General features: G+C 35.1%; 1 protein-coding gene across 2 annotated transcripts; it reads right to left on the bottom strand.

Moving 5' to 3' along the window:
• Positions 1-1,639: 1,639 nt before the first annotated feature.
• On the bottom strand, positions 1,640-13,234 carry LOC126761759 (probable G-protein coupled receptor Mth-like 8). 2 transcript variants are annotated; one of them, XM_050478138.1, is made up of 7 exons: positions 12,030-13,234; positions 9,120-9,276; positions 3,007-3,198; positions 2,705-2,926; positions 2,457-2,607; positions 2,165-2,377; positions 1,640-1,887 (listed from the first exon to the last, which is right to left on the bottom strand). In XM_050478138.1, the coding sequence occupies exons 1-7, from the start codon at positions 13,017-13,019 to the stop codon at positions 1,836-1,838; spliced, it is 1,977 nt and encodes a 658-aa protein (XP_050334095.1). In that variant the 5' UTR covers positions 13,020-13,234; the 3' UTR covers positions 1,640-1,835. The 2 variants fall into 2 exon arrangements, with proteins under 2 accessions (XP_050334095.1, XP_050334094.1); XM_050478137.1 differs by having other exon boundaries at positions 1,640-1,890; positions 12,030-13,229.
• Between the last annotated feature and the right edge of the window lie 4,859 nt (positions 13,235-18,093).

The raw sequence follows: 18,093 nt of genomic DNA, 5'->3' as shown, positions 1-18,093 counted from the left end.
AAAAGTCGTTAGGAACAGAATTTTCAAAACATCAGAGACCTTCATACAAACAAAAAAGAGAACAGTTTATTGACATACAGTGGCGACATCTGCCGTAAAACCCCGCAAGTGTTTAATATGGTTCGTGTCTTTGCTAAGACAAGCATACAAAAATGGTTATGTAGTTTGGATTGGAAAAAATTGCAAAGAGAACAGTTTATTGACTTAATAAAAGATAATAATACAAAAATATAGTGGTCAAGAAAGGTCATACACTGCGATTAGATGAGAAATGCGATTAGATAGGAGGTAGACTTTTAGCAGTGGCGTAGCTAGGGGGGGGAGAAGGGGGCCGTCGCACCGTCTTGGGGGCGGAAAAACGATCTTCGCTGTTTTTTTAATATTCAGAAAAATACTTCAACATTTTTTTTACAAAATTTATTATAAAAGATAAAGAGTTGTACACACAATGTAATAATCTGAATAACAATGAAAAATATTAATTTTTACTCGAATACTCTTCAGCCTTTGAATTTGTCTTATATCTTTTGGCTTACATATTTCTTAAAACTAGTGATAGAACTTAAAGATGCACTTTTCTAGCTTTGATCGCCCACATCACATATCATATCATTGTTTTAAAGTTGAAGCAGTTTCACATTCTATTGAGAGTGTTGCACAGTAATATGGTTCAAGTAAGATTTGATCTTTGCTAAAAGATCTTTCACTAATGCATACAGGTAAAAATAAAGCTGTTAATGTCCAGTTCCATTGAAGGATTGGCGAAAAAATTCGCAGAAGAGTCCTAAATTTTATATAGGAAAGTCAATGATGTGATGGAAAAAGTTGAAAGAATATCTTGAGCTTAATAAAAGATAATAACTCACAAAAAAATATATTTGTGGTCAAGAAAGGTCACTACGCAATAAATGGCGATTAGATGAGAAATGCGATTAGATGGGAGGTAGACTTTTAGAGATCTGATTTTCAGTTTTCATAGACGACAGACCAGAACACCAACAGAAGGCTTTCGGAATAATGGAAAGCTAAGCTGCTCTGCCAATATATCCAGAGAATAAGAAAAGAAAGTTTCCATAGATGAATCTTTAAGCGTCTGCTCCACTCTCTGTAAGATTATTTATAGCTTTTGGGGGAGGTTATAATTAAAAACAAAACCTAGAGACCTTAAGCAGTCAATAATGGTGCTGTGGTAGACCTTAAAGAAATCCTAGAGACCTTAAGCAGTATAATTAAAAACAAAACCTAGAGACCTTAAACAGTCAATAATGGTGCTGTGGTAGACCTAAAAGAAATCCTAGAAACCTTAAGTAGTCGATAATGGTGCTGTGGTAGACCTAACAGAAATCCTAGAAACCTTAAGCAGAAATTCTAGAGACCTTATGATGGTGCTGTGGTAGACCTTAAAGAAATCCTAGAGACCTTAAGCAGAGAATGATGATGCTGTGGTAGACCTAAACGAAATCCTAGAGACTTTAAGCAGTCGATCATGGTGCTGTGGTAGTTCGTCTCAAATATCTAGAACTAATAGTATTGTGTTCTTCATGGATTGCTGGGATATGGAAAGTTATTTTGGGCGAAGAAAAAAAGCTACTGCAGAAGAAAGTATCCTATAATATTGGTGCATAAAATCACTCCAATATATTTTTATAATAACTACATAAGAACTATACGCTTTATTATTTTATATAAGTACATTTATAGTTTACAATATATATTTTGTACATACACGACTCAAAACAACTTATTTATACTCAAACAATAACAAAAACTATAATAATCAGTTGCGCAAACCGAGCCGATCCGGCTGATCTTGAGCAAAAGTCGAAACGAAATGCTTAGAAGCCCGACATGGGCACGGCGCTGTCCGTCATCTCATCGTCATCGCTGCTGCTGCAAAAGATATATATTTATAGTAGAATTGTTGTTGTAAAATAGTTTCAAATTGAAAAAAATATTTAATAATATCATATTTAATAATATTTTTTAGTAAGATAAAACCTCCCTTGAAACTGCATTATAGGTGAAGCCACTAGTTTCGAGCTTACCGCTCTAATTACCTTACAATATTATTTGCATCTCGGAGAACACCAATCACAGTTAATAAAGTAGTAATACAATTCTATCACAATTCAATCTATCACTAAAAAAATACCGTTCAACTTACACATCATCCTCGATGCGTCGCAGAAAGTTTTGAACCTCCTGATTTTGTCCAATCAAAGCGTACAATGCGCCAAAGCCATGGAAAATGATGAACAAACAGACGGCATAGTTGATGTGCGTGGGATCTTCGCGATAATAATTGATGGCGAACGAAGTGACACAGACCAAAAAGACGATGAAGGTATAGCTGAAGAACTTAAAGAACGATTTAAAGCTGTGAGGATGGGTAGTAAAAGTATTGAGAGGTTAAAATGTAAGCGGTTTGAAATGAAAATGAATCAATTTATAAATACCGATTCTCGTCGAGTGTTTCCGCAGCCTTACGAAAATTATAGTCCTGTCCTTCACTGATACGGATCAAGGTTAGTATATAGAAAAATATGCAGATAACACAAGCGATGAAAATGGGCGCATAATAGTAGACCATGATGGACCAGTTGCGAGCTGAAAGAAAGTCGGAAGAAACGACATTGAGGAAAAACATAAACTAATACTCGATAAGAAATTAAGATACGAAACAAACAGGCATAAGGCAACTTACGATCGAACCAACAGGTGTCGCCGCCGCCAAATATGGCCCTTCCATCATAGTCATTGTTTGCCGCGAATATCGACCAACCGACCGTCAAAAGGGCGATCGGAAAGAATATAATCCAAAACATTAGACGCGACATGATAATATCATGGAAATGCATATAAAAGTTGAAACTGATCAAGCTCAGTATATAGAAGGATAACACCATGTAAATGATCACACAGGCGGCTGCAAAAGAGCGAAAAATTTACTAATATTAAAACAAAGGAAGACAAGAACAAAGTGTAGAAAAGCCAAAACAAACTTACGCAAATTGATGCAAGTCCACGGCATAAACTCTGCAGGATCGGTGAGCGTCAGATGCGCCATTATCGAATAACCGAAGATAATGCACAGCGTGTAGACCTTGATGGCAACGCCGTAGAATGTGTTACGTAGATTGCTGGCGAATAGGTAGATGAAGAGAATGATAAACATGCAGATGACAGCCAGTATTAAACCTGTGGGCGAGTCAAATCGTTTAAATTAGCGGCTAGTCTAAACACATGTTTGTTATGTTAACGGAAACATAAAAATTAAATACTGTTAACGCTTTTCTATAGAAACATTAATCACGGGCTTTTTTGAATTATAAAAAACCTGTAAATAGATAAATGACTAACTGTATCTTCTCACTTTGAACTTTTCGATTTTGTAGAGAATTATGTGATTTTCAATATTTATTTGAATTTATTTTTTGGTAAATACCCACGTATTAGGGTGATCCATTAAAAAAATTTTAGACTAACAGAAAATTAAGGCCAGACTTGTTTTAGAGAGTCTATTTTATCACGAACTCAAATACTTGAGTGGCTTAAAGCATTCAGTGAAGATCGTGAAGACATCGAAAGTCTAGTCACCTCTCTTAATGACGAATGCATCGATAATATTAAAGAAGCAGGCTTTGAAAAGCTTCGTGTTAGCATCACAGAGAAAGCAGAGGATCACAACATCTCTTATGAAGCGACTCCACACATTTGGTTAATGGGTATGATGCATATAAATGTTAGACTGCATTAATCCGGATTAATTCAGGAGTTAATGAAGATAACTCCATTGCTAACTCCTCAAAATTTTAGAAAGTTAGCTGCATTTTCGTTGGCAACACAGTTAAAAATACTAAATTTTAATCTATTGTGAATGAAAAACAAGCTCCTCTGACAGCTGTTTTTCAAATTTTCAATAATAAAACAAGAAATTTTATATTATGATGCAGTTTTAAAAATAACGCATTGATATGTTTTTGTAATAAAAAATGGTTTTGTAAAAATTGTTCGGCTAACAACCGCAATGATTATCTTCTATCCATTTTTATTGAAAATAGTATTTTAAAATGACAATTAGCCGTTTACGAGAGTTTAAAACTTGCATAGCTGCCGTCTGTCACCTACAAATTTGGATCTGATTAAGTGCGCAGTTAACCCGGATTAACGCTGCCGTCTGTCAGGACTATAACCTCGAAACTGTCTGGTAATCGAACGAATAGTGCTCCAAAAATGAGTGGAAGCCGAAAACGAAAACACAAAATTCGCTGGAGGCACTGAAAGCGATCCCAGGCGATAATAAAGATTTGTGCCTATTAAATCACGAATTTTAATTGGATCTATTATAAGTATAAGTCTCCCCATTTTGTCGAATCGCCTTTGCTGAAGTTAAGTTATGAAAAACATTGGAGCTGTGTGGGCGTCGGAGACACTATAAAATGTGTATATAAATGATGAGGAGGGCGAACTGAGTCGAGATAGCATGTCCGTTTGTCCGTGCGCCCATTCGTCGCGAACTAGTCCTCAGTTAAAAAAAAAATGAACGATCTAAATCATGTCCTTGTATTTGACGAGATATATTGACGAAATTTGGCCAAGCCAATGCTACAATATCCGTACAACTTGTGGAGATTGAATCACCATAGCATATAGTAAAGCTGCCATACAAATGAAAATTAAGTTCTTGTAGGGTATTTTGGTTTTGGTACTACCGGAGAAAGTTCAAAGGGGTTTCATGAACCTTAAAGCTATACTATCTGCTTTCGCTACATTACAAGTACTGAGATCTAAAGGAGTTCTCATCTGAGATCTCTTACACGTAAATAACAGAACACATGTCTTCCTTTTTTGCCTCTATGGAGATTAAACTCTCTGCTCTTTTGAGTAAGTCAAGATGAAAGTTATGTTCTATGCAGAAATCTTCTTAACACTTTAATTGCGATGCCTACAGAAAAAATATTTTTTTAAGGTTTAGTTGCTTTGTTTCAATCTTCCCATGAGGGAACTTTACTGGTTCTTTTCAATTAGGGTTGCCAATTTTAGCAACATAAGTATGTAATTGGGAGGTGGGTGTAAGTTTGGGCGACCACTTAATTGATAAATATTAAAATAGATATTTTCTTAGGGTTGCCACCTGTTTCAATAAATATAAATGCTTTGCCCCGCATAACATCGTAAGAAATGTTCATGATGTTGAAAATGAGAAGGCTTGGCGTTGTATTACATAAGTTTCAAAAAAAAAAAATTTGTTTGAACACGTTCTTATCAGTTAGGGTTGCCGCTTTGCGCAACATAAGTAAGTAATTGCAAATTTTTACAACAAAAGTAGATAATTGAGAGATGGGTATAAATTAGAACGACTTTTTAACTGAAAAATACTAAAATAAAGTTTTGCACAGAGCTGCCACCTTTTTCAAAAACTGAAAATACTTTTAATCGTCAAACAATATGAAGAATGTTGATATTGAAAAAGCATTACATTGTATTTGGTGTTAAAAAGAGTCAGAGAGATATAAGTTTTTTCCGTTAGGGTTGCCACTTAGCGCAACATAATTAAAAAATTGCCAATTTTAGCAAACAAAGTAGATAATGTGGAGTTGGGTATAAGTTAGAATGATTTCTTTGCTGAAAATTACTAAAATAAAGTTTTGCATAGAGCTGCCACCTTTTTCAAAAACTAAAAATGTTTTTAGCCGTCAAACAGTATAAAAAATGTTGATATTGAAACAGCATTACATTGTATTTGGTGTTAAAAGAGTCACGAGATATAAGTTTTTCCGTTAGGGCTGCCACTTTGCGCAACATAAGTAAATATTCCGGAAATGGATATAAAGTAGAAATTTTTTTTATTAAAAAATATTAAAATAATTATTGTAATAGAGTTGTCACCTATCTAAAATAAATAAAAACACTTTGCATTATCAAATATTATAAAAAAAAATTATATTGAGAAGCAGGTTTGTTGTATTTGGTGTTAAAGAGAAATGTTGAAATACGTTTTTTCAAGTTAGGGTTGGTAATTTGACAAAATTAATCAATCATTAGAAAAGGACTGTAATTTCAGAATCAATTTCCAATTGCTCAAAAAAAAATTTTTTTTTGGAGTTGCCACCTGTTTAAAATAAAATAAGTTGTTTGCAGTTATTGTACTCAAATACCAAATTTTTGCGAGAAAAATGTTTGCAAATAAAAATATTTTGAATGCATATGTACATATTTTAGGGTTGCCATCTTATAAAACTTCAAACTACAAAATCAACTTTCAAATTATAAAATCAACTGCTACACTATACTCATATATGTACATCTGTATGTATGTATGTATATACTATACAATTAATATTTCATTTTTTTCGCACCACCTTAATGTGCAATTAATAGCACATTACGCCCATTTAACTACAAATCAATACCGCTCACACTCCACGCCAAATACCAACACACATATGTATGTATGTATGTACATACATATATACCTACAAACATTCACATGGCGCGCAATAAATTATGAGAAAACTCACACGGTCCGTTGCTTACTTTGGCATATGAAATTTGTGTGTTTTCTTCCAAAACCAAAATCAATAAACTTTGTTTACATTTAATCAGTTGTTCGAATTTGTGGCAAATCGATTTGTTGTAGTTATTTCTATCTGTGCTTTGAGCAAAATGCAATTTGTTGGATCAACAGCAAATAACGGTTAGCAAATGGACGCGCTACTTGCAATTATTAAATGAAAATACTCACACACACACACACATCCACATTTAGTACGAATGTGTGTGTCTATAATTAGCGATAAAATATTGTAGCGCTAACTAAAAAAGGGAAATAATTGCAAATTCACACGTGGCTGGAAAATATGATTGTGTGCGCAAACCAAATGGAACATACGCACATACATACATACTTATGTACGTATATATAAAATACATTTACATACTTACATATATATATAAAATACAGAAGTTGCCTCCAACTAAATATAGTTTTTTAAGTTCTAAAAATAGTTATGGAATTTTCTTTTATGAATATCTTATTGAAATGAGTTATTTTTGGCAGAAATCGCCAATAAAAAACTAAAAGCATTTTTAAAATATTTTAATCATAAGTGCCAATAGTTAGCGGTTCGCCTTAAGTTCGCATCAGCGAGCACGTACCCATCAACGCTGGTGGGCGTATTACTTTAATAGCCATCAGCTAAGTATCAGACAATATTTAGATATAGGACATAAATTGATTATAAATGCTGGAGACATGGCCGACGACGTCTTAAATCGAATAAATATTTTCCCCATCACATACTACTGTGGGCAAAAAATAGTAAGACTTTTTAATTTAAATTTCGCTCGAACACCCATACGTCGAAATGTTTTTTTTCTAGGTTGGTATAACTGTCAGTGACATCTTGTCCAATATCATTCAACAAAATAATCATTAGTGCTTAGTATATGCTTGTCTTTCTGAAATACATAAGGTGCATTTGGCGATTTTTACGATGAGTGAAATTATTCAACAAAAAACTTCCCTTAAATGTTGTGTGAGAAATCCAATTTCAAGTGCCGAAACGTTTAGAATATTAGAAAGTACCTTCGGTGATAATTATTTGTCGCGAGCAAGTGTTTTTAATTGGTACAAAGTATTCAAAGAGGGTCGAGAACGCGTCGACCATGAACCACATCCAGGAAGGCCATCACCATCAACTAATGATCAACACGTCATTGAAATCATGGAATTGATGCTTGAGAATCGACAAATAACAATCAGAGATCTTGCTGGCATCTTAGGAATATCGAAAGGCTCAGTGAAAACCATTTTGAAAGATCATTTGGGCCTAAGAAAAGTGAAAGCACGATTTGTTCCAAAATCATTAAATTTTTTTGAAAAACAGCCTCGAGTTATCGTCTATGAAACAATGCTTTCCGACTGCCAGGTTGTCATTATCACTGGTGAGAAGTCTTGGATCTATGCTTACGACCCGGAAACAAACGATCAATCAGCCGAATATCGAGACAAATACGAGCCGAAGACAAAAAAAAAACACGTCTAAGAGTTAAAAATTATGGTTATGTTGACATTTTTTTCGATTCTGGAGGTGTGGTGTACTCAGAATTCCTTCGGACCAGCCAAACTGTCACTAAGGAATACTATTTGAGTGTTATGCGTCATTCGCGCGAAGTTATTCGTAAAAAGAAGATGGAATTTCAGGCTGACAGATCTTGGTTTTTGCACCACGAGAAAGCACCGCCGCATACTGCATTGATTCTTCGTGAGTTTTTCGCCAAAATTTCAACCAATATCATGCCGCAACCACCGTATTCGCCTGATTTAGCTCCGTGTGACTTCTGGCTATTCAGCAAACTCAAACGACCGCTCCGGGGAAACCGTTTTGAGTCAATTGAAGACATTAAGAGTGAAATGCTTGATGCATTGGAGTCTGTTTCGATATTCGATATTGATTTTATCAAATTTTTCGAGGATTGGAAAAAGTGTATTGGTGCCAAGGGGTATTACTTTCAGTAGGACGATATAGATTTTGAAGAATAAATTAAAATTAATAATTTCGCCCGCCTCTTTACTTTGAAGCCCATATCATTATCTTATATTTTCTGAACAGGTGACAACCTTGTAGGTGTTTTATACTATCTTACCAACAACAAATTTTCAAATTGTCTATTTTCGGTTTTTGTTTTTTATAGTGGTGATAAATTTAACGACTGAATTTAAAATCTTTCTTCCCGAAAAAGAATTATGTATAACCTCGGAAAATTTCTCTAACTCCCTAGATTTCTGCCGCCTTCTTAAGTGATATATTAGACTATTGCAGCAGCATATCGATGAAAGAATTGATCGAAGTTTTACCTAACTACAACAGTATATGATCATTTGAAGAATGTATATCAAGTCCTTTACTTATTTGTAGTATAGGTCCCGATGCTTTCCGACAAATTTTTTATCAATTTTTTTTACATTAACAAAAGCTACATTGGGAGGTCGGCATTTAGACAGAACTTTACACGATATTTGTGGAAATAAAACTTGGTACATTTTCATTTTCTATTGTTCTAACAACATCAACATTTTCAATTATACAATAATGTGAATGGAATTTTTCACTTACAAATTGCATAGGTCCACTCTTTGGTTGTCAGAACGAAGGGCAATTTCTTGGGTACACAAGCCAATGGTTGCCACTCCCATGTAATATTGTCCAATTGGTGCGGTGTATAACAATAATAGTTCGAAAATAAGTAATTTCGATGGGCAATGGAACCATTCTGGAAGGAAAAATAATAAAAGGATTTAGTCATGAGAGTTTCTAACAGTTATTTAAAATATCTCAGGAACAACGCGTCAAATTTCAACTAAATTTGTTCGTTATCTTCTGCTGGACTTAATATAAAGTGATCCATTTCGAGGTTATTTACTTTTTTTAAAAGAAAAAACACAAAAACTTCAAATTTAATGGGGAAATGTTTATCGTGGCTACGTCTCAGATGGTCCATCAGTTGAGTTCAATTTTCGACGACTCGTTCAAGCATTTCGACTGGTAACTGGCGAATGACACGCGTGATGTTTTGCACCAAGGCCTGAATCGAATGGGATTGTCCGCATAGTCTTTAAACTTTATGTATCTCCACAGAAAAACGACTAACGGTGTGATATCACTCAATAAATCCATTGGCGCCATCTATATATCGACTGGTGCGTTAGAAACTGCTATCTTTATCGATTGTCCAATGAGAATTTCATGACATTTCATGGATTGGAAGTGAAGTTATTGCGTTTTAAGTGTCAGCATGTTTGTGTTATCGGTGCGAAAATGAGCTTCGAACAAAGAGCCAACATTAAATTTTGTTTTAAAATTGGTAAAACTTTTACCAAAACGTTTCAATTGATGAAATAAGTTTATGGCGATGATTGCCTATCCCGTAGCAGAGTGCACGAGTGTTTCAACGTTTTCAAAGTGGTCGTGAGGACATAAATGACGATCAACATGTGGGCCAAACAAAATCCGTGATCACCGGAAATTCCATTGAAACTGTGCGTGAATTCATCAAAAATCAGCCGAAATCATCATTGAAATTCATAGAAATGGAATTGAACATCTCCAAAACATCGATTTATCGCATTTTGATCCAACATTTGGGGTTACGAAAGGTGTGGCACGGTTTGTTCCGCACAAATTGACTGACGACCAAAAATTGTTCAGAATCCAACATTCGAAGGACATCATTAAAGAGGTTTATTTGATCAAAAATCACATTTTAACTATTAACCACTCCCCGTATTCACCTGATGTGGCACCGTGCAACTTCTTTCTTTTCGGAAAAATGCATTTGCCCATGAGAGGAAAGCGCTATGCAGATGTTGAGGCCGTTCAAAAGGCTTGCACCGGCATACTGGCGGCCATACCGGCCAACGAGCTAAAACACTCGTTCGACATGCTTTTGGACCGTGCAAAAAACTGTATTGAAGCAGAAGGAGGCTATATTGAATAAAATAAATTGATTTTGCTGAAAAAAACATTTGTTCTGTTTTTTTTAAAGAAATTTCGTGCGTTGATAAAATATTGCGTTTTGAAAGAAAAAAATTCAGTTGAAACAAAAAATTGGCTTGGTGGCGAATTTCCGGACGTCGCCTCAGCAAAATCAGCCATCAAAAGTTCGCATGCTAAGTTTAGACGTGGTGAAATCTCCGAAATCTGTGTATGCAGTGAACGCCCAAAAGAGGTTGTTAGCGACGAAAACATCAAAAAAGTACACAGAATTATTTTGGATAACCGTACAGTGAAGTTGTTCGAGATAGTAGGAACTCTAAAGATATCAAACTCTGTGCAAATTGGGTGCCGCGCAAGCTCACTTTCGAACGCACACAACGACGAGTTGATAATTCAGAACAGTGTTTGGAGATGTTCAAGCGCAATAAACCCGAATTTTAGCGTCGATATGTGACAATAGATGAAACATTGCTGCATCAGTTTACTCCGAAGTCTAATCGACAGTCATCCTTGTGGACTGCAAATGATGAACCCGCTCCAAAGCGGAAAAACCCAACAGTCGGAATATTTTTTATTGGCTGCCTCGAAAAAGTAGGCACCATCAACAGCGACTATTACACAGCGTTATTGAAGAAAAAAGAAAGAGCTGCACAACCAAGCCATGTATCGTTTTACAAATCAGTGAAAACAATGATGAATTAGGCTTTGCATCCTCCGAATTCTCCAGATCTGTCCCCCAGCGACAATTTCCTGTTCAGATCTCTAAAGAATGCCCGCTGTGAATAAATTTTCGTCGAATGTAGAGGTGATCGCCTAAACTGAAGCGTATTTGAAGCAAAGGACAAATAGTACCACGAAAATGGTATCGAAAGGTTGGAAGGTCGCTATAAGGAAGGAATCTACACTGAAGAAAAAAAAAACGAACTCTGCCAAAAACGTGTTTTACAGTGGTAGGTCAATTGATCACTTTTTAACCAAAAATTATCGTTCCATCAATGCTAGAAGTTCCTTTTTTACAAAGCAGTCCCTCACTTTCTGTGATATCGATCTGAATCGTAATTTTGTCAATGAAAAGCTGCGCATTTGTCTGACCGGCCGATATCAAACCACTATAACATGCAGCTGTCATCAAACTGAACGATCGGAATCAAGTGCTTGTATGGAAAACTTTTTTATTTGACCTGATATCCAGATATCATATTTGGCGCAGGTTGTTATCCAAGACAATAAACATTTTTGTGATCTTTTTCGTATATGTCTTGGCTAAATGTATTGTTCTTGGCTAAAAATATGTAAACAGCCTAAGTGTAGGCAATATTCTATTAATGAATTTTCCATGCTAGACGATCGTTTTATAGAACTTCTGTTGACGACCGAATACTTGGTTAATAAGAATGGGCTCATCATTTCATGAGCAAAAATATCCCGAATTATGATTTTTCTTAAACCAGCAAGTGCATTGATTGAGTAACTTTAAGTATATAGGATATTTCCGTAAGAAATCATATGTGACATGTCAATGAACTTTACCTCGAATAGCGTCCAATGCACCAGTTGATTGTCTCGGTGAACGTAACGCATTCGCGCGCACGGCACACCAATATTTACATTGAAGTGATGCGCGGTACGCACCAAGCGTGTGCTGCCGTTGCTGTGCCGCACCGCCACCTCGTGATGATCCATGCCCGTCAGCGCGAACGCAAGACTGTGTGGTTGCTGTTGTTGTTGTTGCTGCTGCTGCGTAGCATTCACCATATCAGCATCGATTACGCTAGCAATGGAAACGCATGATTTACTCAGCGTATCATAGTAGTGGCCCTCGGCGCAACAGAAGCGAATGCAGGGTTTCAGCTTACAAATGCAGGCGCGCATGTGACGCTCCACCGGCACGCGTATGCCATCTTTAATGATGAAAGTGTAGGCGGCAACTAGCTCGGGTGGTATGTGGGTGATGCCGAGACTTCTTAGTAAGGCAGCATTGTCGTTGTTGTTGTCGTTGATGCTGTTGTTGTTGTTATTGATATTGATATCGGTTATATTGTTGTTGTTATGGATATCAGTGTCACTACTGTTTTTGCTGGCAATAATGTTGTTGTTGTTGTTATTGTTGCTGCTGTCACTGATATTGCTGTTGTTGTCGGTAAAAATTTTGTTACTGCTGGCACTGCTGTTATTACTACTAACAATGTAATTTTTGTTATTTGTGTTGTTGTTGTTGTTGTTGTTGTTGCTTGTGCTATTCAACCCCGCCGTCACATTAGGTTGCTCATACGCCCAGGCTATACCCGTCACATTAATTGTATCGATGAAGGCACAATGATATCTCGTATCCGCCGCAGCACTACTGGCAGCTGCCGTTACGCTGCTACAACAACAACAACTGCTAATAATTATGACGAAAGCGGCTATTAGTGACCATGAATATTGTGTTGTTGCCACATCAGCACGAACATCTTTAATTGCTTTCACTAATGTTGGCGCGCACATTTGGCTGACGCCTTGATGTCGTTGCGCAGACATGTTTTAGGAATTTTATTAATATTTTGAAATTTTTTTCCGAAATTTTTTAATGTGTTTCTAATTAAAATTTTTTTGTAAATTATTATTTTTTTGCCTTTTCAATTTAAATTTTTTTATTAATAATTTTTTTCAATATTTTTTTTTTACTGTTTAATTAAAACTTTTATTTTTTTCTCAATTAATTTTTTTTATTATGTTTTCAATCAAGGCCTTTTTTTCAATTAAAACTTTTTTTTGCTTTTTCAATTAAAAATGTTTTATTATTATTTTTTTATGTTTTAAGGATTTTTATTAATAATTTTGAAATTTTTTTTAAATTGTGTGATGTGTTTGCAATTAAAATTGTTTTGTAAAATTTAATTCGTTTTACTTGTTCAATTAAATGTTTTTATTATTTTTTTCAATCAATTTATTTTTGTTTTTGAACTTTCAACTAACTTTTTTTTCTTTTTCAATTAAAACATTTTTTAACTTTTCGCTTTTTTATTTAATTTTTTGTTTTTTTGCTTTTACAATTAAAAAATTGCTTATTATTATTATTGTTTTAATACAATTTTAAGTTATTTTTGACCAATAAATATTTTTTTCAATCCTTTTTTCCCAGTCCCTATTTTTGAAATTTTTGAATTTTTTTTTAATATTTTTTCCAACTTTTTTTTTTATTTTTTTTTTATTTTTTTTTTATTTTTTTAGACGTATCCAAATTTTATTTTTTCAATAAATTGCATAATCGTTTTTTCCATTACATATTTTTGAAATTTTTTGAAATATTTTTTTTTTCAAAAATATTTTCTTACATTTTTATAAGGTTTTTCCAAATAACAGTTTTTTTTTTTTAATTTTTTTTCGGTTGTTCCAATCAACTACTTTACAAATATTTGTTTTATTTTCTGTTGTTATTTGTTTTTAAAATTTTTTCTATTAATTTTCCAATTAAAAATTTTTATTTATTTATTTTCTCAATATTTTTTGTTTGAAATTGTTTATTTTTTCAGAATTTTCGTTTTGCTTTAATTTTAAATTTAAATTTTATTTTTTACCGCTAAATTTCCAATTAGTTTTTTTTTTTTTAATTTTTGTATATTCCAATTCAATTTTTTTTTAATTTTTTATTTAACTTCTTAATTAGAATTGTTTCACATTTAACTTTTTTTTCAAGCGAAAAATTTTTGAAATTTTTTTTAATGTTTTCTATCACATTAGTACCATAATTGTTATATTTCCGTTAAATTTTCAATTAACAATTTGTTGAAAATTGTTTTTTTTTATTATTTTTTCAATATACATACATATATATATTTTCAATTTAATTTTTTTTATTTCTTTTATCACCTTTTTATTGGAATTGTTTATTGTTTCACAAATTCTGTTTGTTTTATATTTCATAAACACAGGCAGACACTTTCACACACACACATGTGCCTGCATGCCGACGCACTGAAATGATACATAAATCTTTGTTGTTGTTGTTCGCTATCGCGTAGGCTATTTCGAGTCGGCGAAAATTGTGTTTAGACGACCGCGCCATTCAATTCCTACAACACAAGTGCTGCGATATTCTCCAGAAAGCGTACCAAGAACCCGTGGGCGTCTTATGCGCTGTTCAAAAATTCACAACAACAAACAAAGCCTCCCCAAAAAAAAACAAAAAAAAAATGCAGAAAATATAGCGCAAATGAATTCGAGCAGCGCTCTGGGCGCTCAACAGATCACTGATTGTGTGTTGATGACTGCATTCAACGCCTATGAGATATCCCACATATGTATGTATAACGGTATAACGGCAACGATGACGTTATTCACTGCGCCGCCTTAAGGATGCGCTTAGCCCGCGACACTTGCATTTCAGCACTTCACACCTTTGCCGGAAAGATTAGTGTAAAAAGCCGTTTCATATAAGTATGCGTGTATGTATATGTATGTGTGTATATATGTATATGTGTGTTTGTAAGTTGTAAAGTGCCGGTTCGGCTTTGCTGCCGCTAATTGCTTTGGCCTTTGCGCTGCTTAATCCTTCAATTGCCCGTGCCAATGTCCACTCGAACCGCGTGCTCGCGCTCAACTGCTGTCGAGCAGTAGTCCAATGGCATGACCGCTAGTCGGCGGTTGCCCACACACACCTTGCGCGTTTTTAACGAGCACAGCCGACCCTGTCGGAAAGGCGTGTGGCATGCTGTGGGCGGCGGCATTGTTGTTTGCAGGTACTTTTGTACATAAAGCGAGCGAGTTCACGCTCTGCATGCGCCCATGACTCATTGGAGGATGAGTTCGTTGTCCACTTGTTTAAGTTACGATTATATAGCAGACGTGAAAGGCAATCACCTGGTCGAAACTCATAAAACGCATTTGATTGATCAGCAAGACAGGGCATTTACCCATTGACAGATGGGATGATGAGTAAGCATTTTTCTTGGAAAAAATTAAAGACCTATGAGTTAAGGAGCTTCTTCTGAGGAGACCTGCTCTATATGAAATATAGCATTTTAGGTTATCATTGAATTTATGAGCAAATTTGCCTTTATAAGATGTTGGTTTGAAAATCGTGCTGGGTAATAGCAAACAATGAAATTCGATGAAAAAATCAAACGAAATACGGGCGACTGTCTGTCCGTCCGTGCAAGCTGTAATTAGAGTAAAAATTAAGATATCTTCATGAACTTTGGTAGACATATTCCTTGGTAAAAATTCCTCGGAGGAAAATTTTGAAAAAGTGGGCGTGGCCTCGCCCTCTAATAAGTTTAATCTATATATCTCCTAAACCAAATACGCCTACAGCAAATACTATAAGAACTCCTACGTACAATGTCAAAATAAATAAAATTGGATAATAACCCCACCCACTCTCCATATAACGGTACCCTTAAAAGCTACTAAAAGCGCTATAAATCAATAACTAAATACCAGATATATTTAATTTTACCCTCGAAATTATATGGGAATGCTTTAAATGAGTCGGGGTCAAAATTGGACGGTGAGCGTGGCACCGGCCACCTTCAGGTGAAATCACATATCTCAGAACCTGCTCCACCGATTTGGTTCAAATGGTCAAAATCGAACCGAAACGGCTCAACTTCTTATGTAAGTACCGAATATGTGGACCCTAGTACCTATAGTTGTCTTTTGACCAAAAATATCGGCCAATATGTAAGATATATATATAATTGAAATTCAGAATTTCAAGAATTCCTTTCTGGTAATAATTGGTTTTCCAATAGGGTCGCCACAAAAGTAGACCGATAGGGACAGCAAACGACGCTATATTTTTTCCTGCTCTTTTGACATTTCTCTTCAGTGAGGTTTGCCATTTCATCATGGAAATATATACGATCCAACAATGAGTAGAAATTATTAAAATTTACTACGGAAATTCGGAGTCAGAGACTTTAAGAGCAAGTTTTTCAATAAGAGCGCTACAAAAGTTTTTTTTAAGTAAAACAAAAACGATTTGTAATATCAGTGAAATTCTTTATTCCTGTGGATGTAAATTCGTACATACTCCGTTAGTCACCATTGCATCTCGAAAAAAGTACGGTTTGGTGCGCTTATGGGCCGGCGGCGTCATTAGGCTTTACTTCTTCCATGATCATCAAACCGGCACGTTACTGTGAATGGGAATCCTTACCGCACAATGATAACCCGAATTGGATGTTTGGTTAAAGTGCTATCTCACGAAATGGCCCAGTCGATTGGACGTCTCGGTCGAGCGATTTGACGCCGTTGGACTATTTCCTGTAGGGCTACGTGAAGTCTATGGTCTATGCCAACAAACCAGCGACGATTGTTGGGCTTCGTATGAATCCAACATGAAATTGCAGCAGTATCGGCCGATTTATGCTTGAAAACCTTCGAAAAACGGGTTCAGCGTCTGAACTTCTGCAATCGTGCCGTAGTTGCCATGCAAAATAAGTTCCATACATAATGACATACAATAAAGAATAACATTGTGACTTTCGAACTTTCGGGTGACTTTATACCGCATATATCGGCCAACATGTGAGTTATCTGAATCTCAATGAAATGATAAGGGAAGTGGGTGAGTAAGAGTCGCCAATGAATTTTAATTTTTTTTTCCAAATCGATCCTACTCGAGTGAGAGACACTTTTAAAGTTCAGCATTTCAACAGTTTGCCACTCGAACGTTTGTTATATAGCTTTGACCGTGTCTAAGTGAGGACTAAAGATTCTGAGCAGTGTTTGGAGATGTTTAAGCCTTATAAATCCGAGTTTTATATGGCTCCAGCAACTATTTCCTGTTCTCAGATTTCAAAAGAATGCTCGCTGTAAAGAAATTATCATCGAATGAAGAAGCTGTTTTGAAGCAAAGAAACAAATCGTACTACAAAAATGGTATCGAAAAGTTAATCGCTATAATCAGTGTATCACCCTTGAAGGGAACTATGTTGAATACAAAAAAAAATGAATTTTGCCAAAAAAAATTCTATGATAGGCCAGGGACTTTTCAAGTGACCTGTTATATATGTATAGTGAAAACATATACTCGTATCCGTAGCTTCTAGTTCTTTTCACAGTTACCTTCTTTTAGAAGCAGGTCTTTTGTGGGCAACCTCAAAAATATTTAGTATGAAATAATAAGAGTATCTTAGTACATAACTTTTCTTCAAATCCGATCTGTTGTTTTATATATCAACCAAGCTGTTTATTAGCCCACCGAAATGTAGGCAACATTTTTAGTGCTACTTGAGCCGTTGCTAAAATTATTATTAACGAGTGAGTTCCTTACATGAATAATTAATTTTGTTATCCCTACTGGTACCTCAGTTTTTGATATAACGATCTTGAAATTTGCTAACGCACTTTTCTCTCCTGGAAGTGGCTTATTTTTCGGAACCACCAATATTGGATCCCTAGTGGATATAGCTGTCGTACAAACTGACCGATCCAAATCAAGTCCCTGTATAGATAACTTTTTTATTTAAGAAGATATCTTAACGAAATTTAGGAAAGATTACTCTTCATGGCAACGGTATAATCTCCGGACGTATTGTTCAGATCGGACCACTATAACATATAGCTGCCATACAAACTGAACGGTAAAAGTCAATGTAAAGATCTC

This window comes from Bactrocera neohumeralis, chromosome 6 (assembly GCF_024586455.1).
Source record: "Bactrocera neohumeralis isolate Rockhampton chromosome 6, APGP_CSIRO_Bneo_wtdbg2-racon-allhic-juicebox.fasta_v2, whole genome shotgun sequence".
Taxonomy (NCBI): Eukaryota; Metazoa; Arthropoda; class Insecta; order Diptera; family Tephritidae; genus Bactrocera; species Bactrocera neohumeralis.
This window is presented reverse-complemented; position numbering and strand designations above follow the sequence as displayed.

Bases quoted from the DNA above. Each gene is read 5' to 3' on its own strand.
- LOC126761759 (XM_050478137.1), bottom strand. From the start codon at position 13,019: ATGTCTGCGCAACGACATCAAGGCGTCAGCCAAATGTGCGCGCCAACA. The intron at 2,927-3,006 runs GTAAGTTTGTTT...GCTCTTTTGCAG, and splicing joins GTGGACTTGCATCAATTTGC to CCGCCTGTGTGATCATTTAC. The intron at 1,891-2,164 runs GTAAGTTGAACG...TATCTTTTGCAG, and splicing joins CGACGCATCGAGGATGATGT to CAGCAGCGATGACGATGAGA.